The sequence below is a fragment of the Dasypus novemcinctus genome, chromosome 11, assembly GCF_030445035.2.
Source record: "Dasypus novemcinctus isolate mDasNov1 chromosome 11, mDasNov1.1.hap2, whole genome shotgun sequence".
Taxonomy (NCBI): Eukaryota; Metazoa; Chordata; class Mammalia; order Cingulata; family Dasypodidae; genus Dasypus; species Dasypus novemcinctus.
Window position 1 is genome coordinate 7966518 of NC_080683.1, and position 14373 is coordinate 7980890.

At 35.9% G+C, this 14373-nt stretch overlaps 1 protein-coding gene across 7 annotated transcripts in view; it reads right to left on the reverse strand.

Annotated features, from left to right (window-relative positions):
- SLC26A8 (solute carrier family 26 member 8) overlaps positions 1 to 14373 on the reverse strand; it is a 72389-nt gene that overhangs the window by 47127 nt on the left and 10889 nt on the right. For 4 of the 7 annotated variants that reach the window (XM_058306637.1, XM_071218429.1, XM_071218431.1 and 1 more), the window contains exon 4: positions 969 to 1085. The exons of the other annotated variants lie outside the window; for them this stretch is intronic. In XM_058306637.1, coding sequence (XP_058162620.1) covers positions 969 to 1085 — 117 coding nt within the window. The remainder of the gene's footprint in view (positions 1 to 968; positions 1086 to 14373) is intronic. 7 annotated transcript variants of the gene reach the window in all.

Sequence of the window (14373 nt, forward strand, 5' to 3'; positions counted from 1 at the left end):
AACATTACTTCATTTAATCCCCATCACTGACATGCACACATCTGCGCAAAGGCAGATAGTACCCTTAAAATTACTTAATATAAAAAAACTCTGACAGCCCTAACTATCATGACTCAGAAATGATTTTGAGGTGCTCCAGGAACTTGGAAATACGGGAATAAAATGGTTCTCTCAGTGTTCAAACGTAAAATCAACAATTAATGGGTTTTAGGGGAGATAAGCAATATTATCCCTCCAAAAGTGTGGCACTCAGAATGACTGGAGAGTACCCAGATTGAAAATACTAACATCTCTAGATAAAGAGTGTGTCAATCAGGTTGGTTATGGATGGTCGCTTGGTCAGTTGGTCAGAAGAGAAGCCCAGGAGAAGGCATGTCACTGAGTGAAGGCTGGCAATGCCTTCCAAGCCTGTTGGGGAATGTTGTGATTTGGTTCCCTTGTAGGCTCACCGATATGAAGTAAATGTACTGATTATGTGGCCTTTAACTACACTGATCTCTGTATCAGACACTGATAATTTTAAATTAATAGGTGGACTTTTGACTCAGGGGAAGAAAATTAATAAGCACATGGTGTTATTATAAATCAGCTCCATGCAGTTTGTTATTATAGGTCCAGCTGAAAGGTGGATCCATTCTAAGGAGTAAGGGCAACATCAAGTTTCTGGATCTACCACGTTGAAGACAGTGAGAGTCTACTGGTAATATCACTAAGGACATTACCTCTGCCCTTTAATTCCTTTGGGAAACAGCTTGCCAGTCTGTTTTTCTGGTGATGGCATTAACAATGACACAGTAGGAGAAGTGTTTAATTTCTACAATCTGAACAATAGCCTTATGGATAGATGGAAGGTCCATTTTCTGTCTCCTTTCCATCTTAACTATAGCTTTAAATTGGGTTCCTAAGCAAAAGTATATGATTGAGATGGAAATTTCATCCACCTCCTGTGATTCCAGTACCAAACTCACCAATGGACATTTGATGACATGATCCAAAAACTACATAAATTAATGAAGAACAGAATGCTGCATAAGCGATATTGAGAGAAGGAATCAGTTGCCTTGCCAGCAAACTAAAGGTCAGCACTGAAAAGCAAGATAATTTAAGTAAGAAAAGATTGTTTGCCTTTTAAAAGTCACCTTAAATTAAAACTCTAAGGAATATTTAAAATAAAAAATCATCTATATATATTACTCACTGGGTATGAGTAATTGTATCCTTTGACATATAGTCCATAATTAGTACCTTTTATTACCTTCTTTGATTCTTAGATTGTCTATTATTTTACCATGTACATTTACATCTCAATTCTAAAAGAGCCTGAAATACCTTTTAATGCTAATCATGGATAGCAAACATCGCAGCAATAAGAATTCAAATTCCAACAGCTCAGAAGCAGGATCCCCAGCCCTGCCCAAGTCTAGCACAAGAAGGCCCTAGGAATCCTCTAGGGCAGAAGACAAAGCTGGAGCGCAAGGCAAGAACCACACTTGAATGATTTGACTTGAAATAGGTATGCGTTGTCTCTCTTCCATATGATGATCACTCCAATCTCTCCCTTTAGCTCCTTCCTTAATACTTATTTCCTTTTCTAAGAAGCATCATGGGAATTTGGAAATTTTGAAAAAACTGCATTAACATAGTACCATCCTTTTGATGTTTCACGCCCACACCTCCTGGCCTGAGACCTCTCTTCTACTTACATCATACCGTTGTGCTCATCTGAATTCAGTTATGAGTCCTGTGAGCTGTTTCATAGTCTTAGACAAGCAAGACTCATTTTTTTCCATGGAAAAAAGTTTTTTAAAAATATGTAAAAAGAGTAAAATGAACTCTTAAGTATCCATCACACACTTTAACAATGGTCAACTCATGGCCAAGAACTTTGTTTCATCTATGCCCCAACTCCTCTCCTACTCCATGTTATTTTGAAGCAAATCCCAGACATTAAATAATTTCATTTGTAGATATTTCAGTATGTATTTCCAAAAGACAACTTTTAAATTTAGCTACAATATCATTATCACACTTAAGAAATTAATAATGTTTTTTTCTCTAACATTAGCAAATACCCAGGCAATGTCCAAATCCCCCTGGTCATTTTATAAATGGTTGTTGTGGTAGAGGGCTTCAAAAATAGCTCCCAAAGGTCCCTGTCAACTGGCATGCAAGTCCTGTGTAATCTCCTTCCCTTAAATGTGAGCTGGCCCTAGCAACTTGCGTCTAAAGAAAAAAAGACAACAAAAATGATAATATGTCACTTCTGAGGTTAGGATGCAAAAGACTATGGCTTGATGTGGAGAGATAGGAATGCTTATTCACTGTTGGTGGGAGTGTAGAATGGTACAGCCACTATAGAGGACTGTTTGGCAGTTCCTAAGAAAGTTGAATATAGAGTTGTCATGGAGCCTGGCAATCTTCTAGGTATATACCCAAAGGAACTGAGAACAATGACACGAACAGACATCTGCACACCAATGTTCACAGCAGTGTTATTCACAATTGCCAAAAGATCGAAGCAACTCAAGTGTCCATCAACTGAAGAACGGATAAACAAATTGTGGTGTATACATATGATGGAATATTATGTAGCTCTAAAAAGAAATGAAGTTGAAAAACATATGACAACATGGATTAACCTGGAGAACAGTGAAGCAAGCCAGACACAAAAGGACAAATACTGTATGACTGTGCTATTATGAACTAAATACATTGTGTAAACTCACAGAGTTAATAACTAGAATGTGGGTCACCAGAAAATAGAATGAAGTCAGAGAACGGAAAGCTGAGGGTTAATCTGTGTTGAATTGGTAAAAAATAGGTTGTTTGTAAATCTTTGGATATGAATAGAAACAGTGAAAGCACATCATCATGTTTGTAACCAGCAGTGTTAATATATGGATAAGAAGAAGTTGAAAGGGAGTCTGAGGTCATGTAAAATACTAAAAGGAAAGCTAAAAAATGTAACATGGGACTGTATAACAGAGTGAAACCTGTGAAATATGAATATAGGTAATATTACATATATAAAACTCTTTTTCTTTGAAACTGAACAAATGTACATTAATGTTACAAGATGTTAATATCAGGTCAAAATACAACCAAAGCAAAATATGGACAGTTGTGTATAGTAATATATTATCTTCCATTCAGGGTAAAAAAAAGGAAATATACTAAGTGAAAGAAAGTGGACAAAAGATACTACATATTTGACTCCATCTAAACAAAATATACATACAAATAAATTAGAAGGACGGAAACAGAATGGCAGCTATGTATGACAGGGGAAGTATAGAGATTAAGAGGTGATTATTAACAGGTAGAGTTTTTATTGCTTGTTTTCATTTATTATTATTGAAATAACGAAAATGCTCTAATAATGAATGAAGTGATTAATGCACAACTATGTGATTTTACCACATACCATTGATTGGACACTTTGGATGCACTGTGTGCTTTATTAATATGTACAAATAAAATTTATTTTTTTAAAAAGACGGTGCCTTCCATCCTGGTTGCTCAGTGGCTCTCTCTTGCTCATTCACATCAGCTGATGCCAGAGCTGGCTTCACGAGTGTGTGAACTGTGAAGTCACACGGAGCCCTGAGGTTGATTTAATGCTCCGTCACCATCTTGAAATCCTGAATAACTGCTGAACTAGGTGCCCTGGATTTTCATTGCTCACTGTGCCCCACACATTATGTAGCTAGTGCTGCCAGCTGCCATGTCATGGGGACCCTCAAGCAGCCTATGGAGAGACCCACACCGTGAGGAACACAAGCCTGCCAACAGCCACGAAGCTTCAGCAGACCCTTGAGAGGAATGACAGCCTGATCCTGAGCCAGAGATAAGGTGGGTTTTGTGGTGATCTTTAAAAAAAAATTGCTGTTATGCGTTGTGCTTCATTTGTTTTACAATGTGTGTGTTTAAAACAGGACCCAAGTGAGGTCCTCATATTGCATTGGCTGATACGTCTCTTAAGTCTCTTTAATCTAAATGTTTCCCCTCCACTTTTTTTTTCCTAAGCAAAGCTCTACTGATTGCAAGAAACAGAAAACTTACCCAAATTAGCTTAGACAAATAGGAAATTTATTTAAAAGGTACAAAGTGCAGCTGGGCCTCAGCAGTGACTAAAAAGGCGTCAAGATCTGTGGTGACAATTTCTCCATTCTCTTTGTCTCAGGGTTTGCATGGTCTCCCGTCTTTATTTCCAGTTTGCGGCTATTACGAACATTTGTTATGAATATTCTTATACTTGTCTCCTGCTGCACAGATGCACTTGTTTCTCAAGGTTATATATCCTGCAGCATAACTGCTCAGGCATTTACTAGATAAAGCCAAACTGTTTTCCAAACGGTTGTACAACTTTTGGAATTGTCTGCACTGGCATTGTATGACAGTTCTCATTGTTCTCATTTGTGCTAGCACATGGTACTGTCAGATTTTTTATTTAGCATGTATAGTGGTATTTCCTTTCAATTCCAATTTTTCACTTCACTGATTACTAATATGATTGAGCACCCTTACTGAAGTGTTTCCTTATGGATTTGTGGGAGTTTATATATTATAGCTATAAGTCCTTTGTTGGCTGGACATGTTACAAATATCTTCTCCCATTCTGTGGTTTGCTTTTTCAATCTTTATTGGATGAACAGAAATTCCTGACTTTTACTTAATTCAACTTATCAGTCTTTTCCTTTTGGGCAAGTGCTTTTCGTGTCTCGTTCAAGAAATTCTTTTCCAACTCAAGATCATGAATATTCTCCTATATTATTCCTAAAAGTCTTTATGTTTTTCTTTTCATATTTAGGTCTTTAAACAACTGAGAATTGATATTTCATTATGGTGTAAGGTAGGGATTTACATATTTTTTCCACATGTGTGACTTTTTTCTGGTCCATTGGCCTATCTCTGTAACACCACACTGTTTAAATGAACTTTTTATTTCCTCTCTTTTTATTGTGTAATATAACATACATATAGAAAAGTGCATTAAAATAGATACTAATATTAATAAACATTTACAAAAAAAACCACCCGCATCACCATACTCTAGGTCTTTGTTCACAACTCCATCCCTCCTCACAGAAGTACTCATTATTTTGATTTTTGATTTCTTTGCTTTTTTTCATAGTTTTACCACTGATGTACACATCCCTAGACAATATAGTCTAGTTTGGCCTGCTTTTGAATTTTATACTGATTGAGTTATACTGTATACAATTCTTTTGATTTCTGCTTCCTTTGCTCAGTATTATACATATGAGAGTCACCCATGCTGTAGTGAATTAATTGCATTAGACTGTCATTTTCATTCTGTGTCACATTCCTATCCATGAATATATGAATGTTATTTATTCATTTGATTGTAAATGAGGATTATCTTAACTATTATAAATTCATATTACGTCTTGAGAGTTGAAGGAGCAGGTCCTCCCATGTGACTGCTATTCTTCAAAGGAATTCAGCTCTCCATGGCTTGTTGCACTTACACATGTACTTTATAATCTGTTAGTAAGTTGTCATTTTAAAATCCAGTTGGGATTGTAATCAATCTATAAATCTATTTTGGGAGGACTGAGGTTTTAAAATATTGAGTCTTCCAATCCAGAAATATGGAATCTTTCTATTTATTTAAGTCCTTTTAAATATTGTTCAATTAGGGTGTATAATTTCTCCATAAACGTCTTTCACATCTTTTCTTAGTTTCATTCCAATTACTTTATATTTTCATGCTTTGGTAAATGATACCTTTTAATAATTCTCACTTTCTGTTTCCTGCAGATATATAGACACGTAATTGAATTTTGTGTAATGATTTTGTATCCAGCAACTTGATAATATCTTATTACATCTAATAATTTATCTGTAGATTCTTCTTAATTCTTTACATTAAAAATCATCATCCCTGAGTAATGAAATTTTGTTTCTTCCTTTACAATCCTTGCATCTTATATTTCTGTTGTTTTACTACATTGTTGTGAATTCCAGTATAATGTTGAATAGCCCCTATTCACTTTTTTGTCCCCCTATTTATTTTTTTTAATATAATAAACTTTATTTTTAAAGAGGTTTTAGATTACAGGAAAATTATATCAAAAGTATAAGGGATTCTCAAATAAGCCCCCCATCTTCCTCTATTAATATCTTCTTACAGTAGTGTGGCACAGCATTGCTACTAACCAAGGTCTATAGTTTACTTGCAGTTTACACTTACTCCACCTATTATTCCCTCCTCCTTCCCCTCCCCACAGACCCTCTTGTAACTGCTATCATCATAGCAATGTTACATGTTCTTCAATTACTAACATATTAATAAATTTTGATTAAATCTATTTACTTTTGATATGTAGCATGAAGAGAAAGTCTTCTGAATTTTAGGGTTTCAAAAAACTTACCAATACAGAGAAGGTAAAAGAGTTACTTGGTGACAGTCTGAGAACTAAATTGCCTCGTCTCAGGCTTAGGTTGTGGAAAAGCATAGCGAAAGAAAATTGCCAACCTTTCTGACACCTTAAATATTTTTTAAAAATTTTGAACTAATTTTAAACTTAGGAAAAGTTACTAAAACAATAGAGTTTCCATATATCCCTCACTCCATTTCTCCCGTTAACATCTTATATAAACATAGTACAACGATTAGAACCAGGAAACTAACACTGGAAATCAGCTAAACTAAAGACCTTATTTGAATCTCTCCAGTTTTTCCACTAATGACCTTTTCCTCTTCCAGCATTCTAGCCAGGGCTCCATTTTTCATTTAGATGTTATTTCTCCTTAGTCCAGCAATCTGTAACAGTTCCTCAAACTTTACTTGTCATTCATGATTTTGTCACTTCTGAAGACTATTAATAGATCAGTTATTTTGTCAAATACCCCTCAATTTGAGTTTGTCAGATGGTTTCTTGTGATTGTACTGAGATCATGCATGTTTGGCAAAAATACTATAGAACTGATGTTGTGTCGTTCTTAAGAGAGTTTAACGATATTGATGGGTCTTATTACTGATGATGATGACATTGATCAAAACTTGGTTCAAGGGAAGTGGATCTGGCCCAGTGGTTAGGGCGTTTGCCTACCACATGGGAAGTCCAAGGTTCAAACCCTGGGCCTCCTGATCAGTGCGATGACCTGGCCTGTGTGCAGTGCTGATGCGCACAAGGAGTGCTGTGCCACGCAGCATGTCCCCCGTGTAGGGGAGCCCCACGCACAAAGAGTGCGCCCCGTAAGGAGAGCCGCCCGGCGCGAAAGAAAGTGCAGCCTGCCCAGGAATGGGACCGCGCACACGGAGAGCTGACGCAGCAAGATGATGCAACAAAACAAGACACAGATCCTGGGTGCTGCTGACAAGAATACAGGTGGACACAGAAGATCACAGAGCAAATGCACACAGAAAGCAGACAACTGGGGCTGGGGAAAAGGGAAGAGAAATAAATAAAAAATAAATCTTAAAAAAAAAAAACTTGGTTAAGGTGGTTTCTTCCAGGTTCTTTCACTGTAAATTAGTGGAGTATTAATGAATATCTTGGAGGAGATACTTCAAAACTATACAAATCCTGTTTCTCCTCAAACTTTCACCCACTAATAGTTTCATCCATTAATGGGTCTTGTCCACAATAACTATTACTATAGTGTTTGCCTAATGGTAATTTTCTATTTTCTTATTTCCTTCTACGCTTATAAACTAGAATTCTAACACAGTACTTCTAAATTTTATTTTCTCATTCCCATTTTTAGAATATATTTTTATTAGAGAAGTTGTGCGTTTACAAAAGAATCATGCATAACTTGCAGAATTCTTATACATCATCCCTCCACCAACACTTTGCATTGTTGTGGAACATTTGTTACAGATTATAAAAGAATATCATCAAAATATTATTACTAACTATGGCCCATAGCTTACATTTAGTATATTTTTTCCATCCACCCTCTCTCATTAACACCATGTATTAGTATTGCACATTTGTTATAGTGTATGAGAGAATGCACTCATATTTGTACTATTAGCCACAGCCCATCTGATCCCATGCTTTGTACAATCCATATAAAGTGTACACTCAGTGGCTCTCACTTTTATCACAGAGTTGTGCAGTCATCACCTCAGTAAATTTTTGGACGTTTTCCTTAGTCCAAAAGGAAAAATCCCATACCCCTCTATTATTGATTCTTAGCATCGATACAGTACCTTCTTTGATATTGATGCAACAATATTACAATATTGTTGTTAACTATAATCCATAAATTACATTAAATTTATTTTCTTCCATTAAGGACACCCCACACCAATACTCCTGCCCTGCCATAGTTGGACCCCTCTGATTCAAAACTTCTACAAAATGAAGCCTAGTATATAGCCAAATTCAATTAATGGGAAAATGAAATAGTAATGATAGGTTCAAAGACTAGAAATAAAATACATAATAATTTAGAAAAACTAAAGTAAAAAATAAATTGGGGTATGAAAAAAACGAAAAATACCCCAAAATTTTTTTTGATGTTTTGCCTTTCATCACTGTAATAGGTGTTGCCCTGTATGTAAAGTGGCAAGGCAGTCTCTTCCATTTCTTCCTCAGTGCCTTACATCTTTTTTTTTTCCCATTGTCTTCAAAAACGTTTTAGGTCACAGTAAAGTCACATATAGAATATAGGGGACTCCCATATACTCAACATCCTCTCCCTTTTCCTCCTTCCCCAGCAATGATCTTTTTACATGTGGATGTTATATTTGCTACAACTGATGTTCAAATATTGAAACATAGCTACTAACCATGGTTACATTATGGTATACATTTTAGACTGTATGTACATTTTTATAAATTTTTGGTTACATTATGGTTTACACTGTGGTTTACATTTGAGGCTATACACTTTTATAAATTTTTGGTGAAATTTAACGTGGCCTGTAACCATCATTGCTTGATCATGCAGAACACTTCCACTGCCCTCCAGTTACTCCCTCTTCTATCTACTCTATTCCTCTCTTCCCCTCCCCTTGGGGCCCACAGTGATAACCAAGTTTTACTCTCGAAGGACAAGATTCATAGATACTTGCAACAATGCTGAGGGCTTGACACATTAGTCTGTCCTCCCCCATTGGAGCCACCCATGCTCTCGAGAGACACCCTCCCCTCTGAGAACATCAGGCCTCCCCAGGATTGGGGTACAACACTTTCCCGCTCATTGTATGGGTCTCCACTCACTGATATAACACACTATGACGCTTTACACATGTCTCAGCAGGATCTCAGAGTCAACCAAAGTAGATATAACCCCAGGTAGTGGTGCTCTTGAGGGCTACAGAGACACCCAGGTCCTATGGTCACGGCAAATATCTCTAGGGTTCAGTGCCTTGCCACTGGGCCGGGCCTTACTTTGGAATTTGTGCTCCCGAGTGTAATGGAGCTGGACTCAGATGTGACTTTTCTGCACATGCCTCTTCTGTCACTTGTACCAAACCTGTGGTTGGCACTGGGGTTGGTGTATGCCCATGAGACTTGAATCTCTGGACTGTCCATGCGCCAGCTGGGCCCTGAGCTTCAGCAGAGTTGCAACACCTACTCTTCAATTCGTTGGACTTACTCAGGGCAGCTAACAAGGAAGTGAGGATGGTCAACCACCACATCAAGGAAACAAGAGAGTCTACAACTGCAAGCAGGAGAATTCCATCCATCAGCCATGTAGGATCTAAGCCCCCTCTCAATTTAGAGGTAGAGTGGACATTGCCATCCCAGGATACTCAGGATGGAAGAATAAAATATGGATTAGAGTGGAAAAAAAAAAAACCTATAAGAGTGTACAGTGCAAAATGTAAACCATAATGTAAACCATTTACCGTGGTTAGTAGCAATGCTTCAATGTTTGTATAATTGTAACAAATGTACCATCCACATGTAAGAAGATATTAATAGGGAAGAGTAGAAAAGGGGGAGGGCCTTGGGTATATGAGAATCTCCTATATTTTCTGTATGACTTTCCTGTAACCTAAGGCTTCTTTGAAGATAAATTGAAAAAAGTAAAAAAAAAATTTTTTAAGTATTTTTTCATGCATCGCCATATTCTTTCCACCTTGTAATAGTGACGTACGTTTGTTCTGGTTCATAGAAGAGCATTCTTGTATTTGTCCTATTAACCACAATCCTCATCCCCCGCGGGGTTCACTTTCCCATTGCAGCCCTACGGGAGGAACGCCCTAGGGATGGTCTGAGGCTTTCCTGGGAGTAAATGTACTCAGAGAAATGAATCTTTTTTTGGTTTGTAGCTGCCACAGGGAAATCTCCTTTTGCAGGAGTGCTACTAGCACATCTGTCACCTTTGTGTGAAATTTAAAAGTCATGCCTTTTCTTCTGTAAATGCATGGCTGGTTCAACATTTTAAAAAATCAATCAATGTAACTCTCCATATTAATGTAAAGAGAAAAACCACATGATGATATCAATAGGTTTTTACAGAGTATTTGACAAAATACAACATCCACACACGATAAAAATTGTCAGCAAACTAAAATAGAAGGGAACTTCCTCAACCTAATAAAGGGCATTTACAAAAATCCTACAGCTCACACCAGACTTAATAGTGAAAGACTGAATGCTTTTTCCTTAAGATCAGGAACAAGGCAAGAATTTCTGCTCTATCCTGTAGCACAGCAGTGCATGTTGAGGTAGAGTATCCTGGGATAAGAAAAGAGGTGTTAGTTTTTAAAAGGGTAATCTTTCAGGTAAGAACTTCTAACTTAAGGTACTAGGAATTGAGGCTGGCAGCTGGTGAGCTCAGTCTTAACATCTATGAGGAGCAGTAACATTTAATTTCTCAAATTATATTTCCCCTACCTTCTACATGGTATGAAAGGATCAAATGAGAAACGTTTTCTACATGTGGACTTTTATTTATACCTATAGTTCAAACTTTAAAGTAAACACCCAAGATTGTCTTACAGTCCTGATTTATTGATTGAACAATCACTTCTAATATTTCCATAAATCTGATGCCAACCTGATTTCCTAAATTTCAACAGAAAACTAATGTTGCGTAAGCTATTAATATATTCTATGTTCCATTCAACTTTTTTATTTCAGAAGGAACTAAAAACTAATAGATGAACTTAATAGGGCTTATGTTGTCAATCTGCCTTTTGTGTTCTAAACAAAAAAGCCAAGACCTTACATGGAAAATGGCGCACGAAATACATAGTCCCTTTGGCAGTACTTGCCAAATGATCATCTTGGCTGTTTGACCACTGACCTGTTCTATTGTCAGCATTTATTGTATAAATAGTCTAGTCAATCATTTTATTCCTATAATATGAGACTTTTCTATCTTATTGTTACGTAAGGTTAATAAATCAAGATTATGGTCCTTACACATGGGCAATATTAAAACGAGTAAACATTTCTTCCTCTTGCATTTTCAGATATGAGGGGGAACCTGGAATCAGATTTTAGGATTCCACTTCTCACGAGCTATGTAATTTGTGAATTCTGTCAACTCAGATTCAATTCCTAATCTGTTGAAAGGAAATCAGTTTTTAGTGTAAAACACTTCAGAGTTTCTTAGGACTGGATTTACTGTACAAGCGTTAAATAATTAAAATAAAACTGTTCTGTCAAAAAAAAAAAAGAATTTCTGCTCTCATCGCTCTTATTCAACACAGTACTGGAAGTCTTGGCTAGTTCAACAAGCAAGAAAAATCATAAAAAGCATTCATTGGAAAGAAAGAGACAGAATTGTCTCTATTCACAGCTGATATTATTATCTATATAGAAAATCCCAGGTAATCTATAAAGTATTCTTAGTGCTAATAAATGAGCTGCAGGATACAAGATCAATGCACAAAAATCAATTGTATTTCTATATACAAACAAACAATGACTGGAAACTGGAAAAAATTTTAATTACCATTTATATTAGCTCTTCAAAATGAAATACCTAGGTCTAAATCTAAATTAAAAAAATGCACAGAATCTAAATGCTGAAAATGACAAAAGTACGATGAAAGAAATCAAATAATACCCAAATAAATGGAGATACATACTGTAGTTGTGGATAAGAAGACAACGTAATAAAGAAGTCAATTCTCTCCCAAAGTTATCTAAAGACTTAAGACAAAACCTAACAAAGGGTTTAGCAGGAATTTTTGTTGATATAGACAAGCTGATTCTAAAATTTATAAGGAAGAATAAAGGAACTCGAATAGCTAAAATAATTCTGAAAAAGAACAGAGCTGGAGGAAACACACTACCTAATACTGAGACTTACTATAAAGCTAAAATAATCAAGACGTGGTATTAGCAAAGGAATAGACACACAGAACAATGAAACAGATAAAGAGTCCATAGACCCACAAAATTATGGCAATTTTACCTTTGACAAAGGTCCAAAACTTATTCAACTGAGAAAGGGTAGTCTTCTTAAAAAATGGTGCTGAAAATGCAACAAAATAAATATCATGCCTTATGCAAAGATTAACTCAAAATGGATGATAGACCTAAATGTAAAACATAAAAGTAAAAACTTTTTAGAAAAGAAATACAGAAAATCTTTGTGGCCTGAGGTTTGGTGAAGAGTTCTTAGATAACAAAAGCACAAAAAAAGCATAAAAGAAAAATTTTCATGAATTGGATTTCATCAAAATAAAAATTTTGCCCTGCTGAAGATGCCATAAAGAGAACACAAAGAAGAGATACAGATTGAGAGAAAATATTTACAAATTACATATCTCTCATTGTACTTGTATCTAGAATATGTAGCATATTCTCAAAAATCAACAGTAAAACGAAAATCCCAATTTAAAAAATGACAAGTATTATTTACCAACAAATTATATAATCTAAATGAAATGGACAAATTCCTGGAAACCCACAAATTACCTAAACTGACTCAAGAAGAAATTGAAACTCTTAATAGACTCATAGCAAGCAAAGAGATTGAATCAGCAATCAGAAATTCCCCAACAAAGCAAAGTCCTGGACCAGGTGGCTTCACCGATGAAACCCAGCATTCAAAGAAGAATTAACACCAGTTCTTCTAAACCACACATACTCTATGAAAACACACACACAAATTGAAGAGGAGGGAAACTTTCTAACTCATTTTATGAGACCAGCATTACCCTAATTCTAAAGCCAGAAAAAGACATCACAAGAAAATCAGAGACAAAATCCCTTACATATACAGATGCAAAAATTCTCATCAAAATACTACCAAACTGAATCCAAAAGCATATTAAAAGGATTACACACTATGATCAAGTGGGATTTATCTCAGGAATACAAGGGTGGTTCAACATAAGAAAATCAATCAATGCCATACATCATATTAATAGAGAAAAGGAAAAAAAAAGAACGTAGGATCATCTCAAATGATGTAAAAAAGGCATTAGACAATATCCAGGATTCTTTCATGACAAAAACACTGAGGAAACTTGGAATAGAAGGAACTTCCTCAACATGATAAAGGCTATATATGATAAACCTACCGCAAAAATCATACTCAGGGATGAAAGACTGCAAGCTTGCCCTCTGAGATCAGGAACAAGATAGGATATCCATGCTTGCTACTGCTACTCAACATTGCACTAAACGTTCTAGCCAGCAGTATTAGGCAAGAAAAAAATAACAGGCATCCAAATTGGAAAGGAGGAAGTAAAACTGACAGATGACATGATCCTATATATAGAAAATATGAAAGAATTCACAAGAGAACTACTAGAGCTAATAAACGAATTCAGTAAAGTTGCAGGGTACAAGATTAACATGCAAAAATCAGTTGTGTTTCTACACCCCAGCAATGGATGACCCAAAAAGGAAATTAAGGAAACATTTCTATTTACAAGAACATGTAAATTAGTCAAATATCTATGAATAAATTTAACCAAGGATGTGAAATATTTGTAAAATAAAAACAATAAAACACTGCTAAAAGAAATGAAAAAGAACTTAATAAATGGAAAGGCATCCCATGCAATGAATTGGAAGACTTACTATTGTTAAGATGTCAGTACTACCCAGAGAGTTCTACAGATTCAGTTTAATCCTTAAAAAAGTATCCAGCAGCCCAGCCTTTTTTTTGTAGGATAGACAAACTTATCCTTAAATTCATATGGAATTGCAAAGGGCCTCAAATAGCTAAAACAATCTGGGAAAAAAAGAACACAGTTGGATATCTACAACTTTCTGATTTCAAAATTTACTACAAAGCACAGCAATCAAAACAGTATGATACTGGCATAGGATAGACATATTAACCAATGGAACAGAATTAAGAGTCCAAAAATAAACCCACACATTTAAGGCCAATTAATTTTTGGCAAGGGTGCCAAATCACCTCAATGGGGAAGGAATAGTCTCTTAACCAAATGGTGCTAGAACAATGGTT